General features: G+C 66.5%; 1 protein-coding gene across 1 annotated transcript; it reads right to left on the bottom strand.

Annotated features, from left to right (window-relative positions):
• Nucleotides 1-1,023: 1,023 nt before the first annotated feature.
• Nucleotides 1,024-2,105, bottom strand: H696_02332 (hypothetical protein). The gene is made up of 2 exons (XM_009496229.1): nt 2,061-2,105; nt 1,024-1,881 (listed from the first exon to the last, which is right to left on the bottom strand). The coding sequence occupies exons 1-2, from the start codon at nt 2,066-2,068 to the stop codon at nt 1,107-1,109; spliced, it is 783 nt and encodes a 260-aa protein (XP_009494504.1). The 5' UTR covers nt 2,069-2,105; the 3' UTR covers nt 1,024-1,106.
• Nucleotides 2,106-3,970: the final 1,865 nt, after the last annotated feature.

Here is a 3,970-nt window from a genome sequence, read left to right as displayed (position 1 = left end):
CCCTTTTCCCCGGCCCGGATCCTTGCCCGGCAGGCAGTGACCGGGGTCCATGGCAGACTGCTTCTTCTTGGCCACATGTGTGTCATGAGCCCTTGGTGATCCTATGTTGTTGCCTTGTGCCTTGATGATGGGCTGCCCCTTGTGCCCCGGGCCAATGGATCTCTCTTTCCTCCACGCCATCCCCCCCCCCCCCCCCAGCGTCCTGTTTTTTTTCTTGCTGCTCTGCTCTTCCCCAAAGGAGGGGGGAATTTGTCCCTCAGCGGCTTGGTATCAGCGTGCGCTCTGGCCAGCCTCCGCCACTGGTCGAGGACCATCGGGGAGGGGAGACAGATTTACGAGCAGTTCCCACGCGGCCGGGGGGGCACATTCACACCAATACCACAGCCATCTGGACATACCCTCGAACTTCCTCCCGATGGCCCGCCCCCGGACTTTCTTCGTCCCCCCCCAGAAAAATGCACACACGCACACATACACCAATATGTCTCTCTATCTCCCTGGCTTTTCGAGTACTGCGAGGAGACCCCGTCGAAGCCGCCACACATCATGAGTTCCAGCCAGTGGGGCATTTCCCCCCCCCCCCCCCCCATCCACCAAGTCAACGAGGCCCACCCCGCCCCCGCCCTGGAATCGAGACCACGAATGAGGAGATATTTGTATTTGAAAGCAAGGACACTTACGGAATGGGGAGAAAGAAGGGGACTCTACTGGGGGGAAGATGGCCGTTTTTCTGAGGGTGTCTGTGTGTGGGGGCCGCCGCCCATGCACATGGCAAAAGGGCATCGGCGCGCACAAACGCCTCCGAGCCCGATTCACGTTGCCCAACAGAGGGAGCATCGCAGGGGCGCGGCATACATGCGCGAAGTCGCGCACGCGCGCACAGGCCTGCACGCTCCCAATTAGGACGGAAGTGGAGGGAGAGAGGGAGCGCATCTTGCGGCAGGCCCCCCCCCCCCCTCCGCCTCCCCTCCCGCCCGTCCCCACCACCCCGGGAGCACCGTGTTCATGATGCACACCCATGGAGTGAGAGAGAGAGAGAGAGAGAAGGAGGGGGGGGGGGGGACACGCACGCATGTGGCTGTCATATGTGTCGGGCGCCGAGACGCTTAAGCGGAGTCGTTCTTGCGCTTGGCGGCGATGGCCTCGGCATACCAGGTGAGCTCGGTGATGAGGTCGCCGATGGCGGTCTCGTGGAACTTGTTGGGGGTCAGATCGGCACCCTCCTCGGAGATGGCCTCGTGGATGGTGGGCACGGCGACGATCTTGGGGATGACAAAGGCACCGAGGTTGCCGAACAGAGCGCGGGACAGGCCGTGGGTGCGGGCGCCAGCCAGGGGACCAATGGAGTAGGAGGCAATGGCAACCGGGCGCTTGGCATAGTCATCGGGCACGAAGGAGTCGATGAGGTTCAGCAGGCCGGGCTGCAGGTTGGCGTTGTACTCGCCGGTGACGGCGACAAAGGCGTCGGCCTCGCGGATGTGGTTGCGCAGGGCGGCCAGCTTGGAGGTCTGGGTGTCGGACAGGTCCTCAGCGGTGTACTGGAAGCCGTACTTCTGGAAGACGGGCAGGTTGTAGTCGGCGGCGTCGGCGAACTCAACATCGATGTTGCGGTTGCGCAGGGTGTTGAGGATCATGTTGGCCAGGCGGATACCGTTGCGGCCCTCGCGAACGGAGCCGAGGAAGACGACGACCTTGATGGGGGCAGACATGATGAGGGTGGTGGTGGTGGCGGGGGAGGGGCAGGCAAGAGTCGACACGGGGCCGAAGAGCAGCGTGCACAGGAGAGAGAGGAGGAGGAGAAGGAAGAACAAGTGAATCTTCCAGGTGGCGGGGGTGTACTTCATCTTGAACGAGGGGGCCAAGCCAGGCGGGCTTATATAGCTTTCGACGAGGGCAGCGGGGGCCGGGGGGGGGGGGGGGGTGAGGGGCGAGGGGGCCGGAGCGCAAGCACAGGGCGGGAGAATGTCCTCGTTGGCAGGATGAGACGGGGCCCGAGGTGGGGAGACAACGGACACGCGAACGGGGGGCGGGGGTCGGGCGGCGGCGAACGGGCGACACACCTGGACATGTCCAAGGCACTCAACAGGCAGGGGGGGTGAGAGGGGGGAGCTCCTTCTCTCCGGACTTGGGGGATGCCGCCTCGCCAAGGGCCAGGGAATCCTCAAAAGCGACAGTGGGCGAGGCCCAGCGGTAGGGGGGGGGGTGGAGAAGAGACCTGTTCGCCTGGGCTCCAACGACAGAAGGGCGACAGCCGGCCCGCGCAGGCGTAGCTTTCTCGCCTCTCATCGCCAGGCTCCTCTGCCCCCGCCCCGGCACACACACACACACCCACACCCACACACGCACACACACACAAACATACGCAGCCAGCACAGCCGAGTCCGGCGCCGAACACCGCGGGGGAGGGCTCGGGAGAAAATGACCCGGCGAGAAAGGTTCGGAGGCGCTGCCGGCCGGTCGCCGGACGGGTTGGGCTTTTCCGTGAAACGGCCCCGGTGGCGAATGCCGGTCCAGAAAGGGGGAATGCCAGGGGGAGTGGACAGTACCGAAAATGGCCAAGTACGCGCGCACGAGCACGCGCCAGTTCCAAGCCCCCTCCCGGCGGTGTGGTGCTTACCCTCACCCGGCGGGCCGCTTACTCGCGGGCAAGGGGCAACACCCGGGGCCGAGGGGGGATCCAGCTCCCTGGGCATCGTCAGCCCGGGCGCAAATGCCCAGCCAGTTGGTAAGCCGGCAAGGGTGCCGACAAAGGTCCAGGGCCGGCCCGGCCTAAAAACATACGCCCGAGCCTGGCCCGCCCCCCCCCCCCCGCCCCCGGCTATCGCGGCCAGCTAGCCAGCCAGCCGGCCCGAACGGGGCAGGCCCGAAAAAGGGAAACTAACTGTCGCAGCAGGATCCGCGCAAAGGTGCGTCGGGAGTTTCCCCCGCCCCTCCCGGCCCCTGCCCCGGCGCCGGCGAATGGCCTCCGCAGCCCCTCGCTGTCCCCGGGTCCGCTTGTGCCATGGCCGCCCGGTGCGCTCGACGGGCCTCCCTCCCGGGGGGTCCGGACGAGTGTGGGCAAGCGCGCGCCCCCTCATGCACATTCTCAGACAGTCAACTTGTCCGGACCAGTCGCTCGGGAAACATCGGCGCGGACGCCGCTCGGAATTTTGCCCGACCCTCCGACCGGGCACCACATCACATTGCGGGCAAGGACGCCAGCCAGCGCCGTCCCAGGCTCACATATGTCCGAGAGCCCCTGAGCCCCTCTCGGCCGGCCACCCCGTCTGAGCGCGGTCCCGGATGCTGCCTACGCACCTCGCCCTTGGCCTCGGCTCCGGGCGCGCGCACGCGCAGGCACCCCCCCCCGCCGCTCTGTCGGCCCCTCCTGTCTTTCCAACGCCACCGCGGTGGCCGCGGCAGAGGGACGACATAATGTCCCAGCCAGAGGGCCCTATCGGCGAAATAGTCCCCGGGGATGTCGTGAATATCGCATTGTTCCTTTCCGGCGGAAGCATACACACCCTCGCACTCGGTCAGCTTTCCCTCCGCCCCGCCCCGGAGATTCCCGGCCTTGTCTCTCTTGTCTCTTCCCCCGGCCGTGTGTCCTGCACCCCCCGCCCCTGCTGGGGACCGACAACGGGATTGTTCGACAATCGGGCCGAGCTGGCACACGCCAGTCTTCTTGTCAGCACGCATGTCGTCTAGGGTGTGTTGTGCGTGTGTGCGAACCACCCCGAGTCTTCCGGGTTCGAGACACGTCTACCCCGGGCATGGGGATGGACGTGCGCCCGTCCATGCCGGGGCGGCGCACATATACCCCGCGGCCGCTCGAGATAGAATGCCCACCGGTCCGGGGCAGATTTTCCATCCCCCCCCGCCCCCGGTCCGTCCGACCGTCCCACGCCGCCCCGAGCTGTTCCGCACCACCAGGAGAGAAGGGTCTCGAAGGGCGGCGAGGCAGGCGCCGCGAGGCCAGGGAGGCGGGGCG

The sequence above is a fragment of the Fonticula alba genome, assembly GCF_000388065.1.
Source record: "Fonticula alba strain ATCC 38817 unplaced genomic scaffold supercont2.3, whole genome shotgun sequence".
NCBI lineage: Eukaryota > Rotosphaerida > Fonticulaceae > Fonticula > Fonticula alba.
The sequence above is the reverse complement of the archived record's forward strand: the minus strand, read 5'-3'. Positions and strand labels throughout refer to the sequence as shown.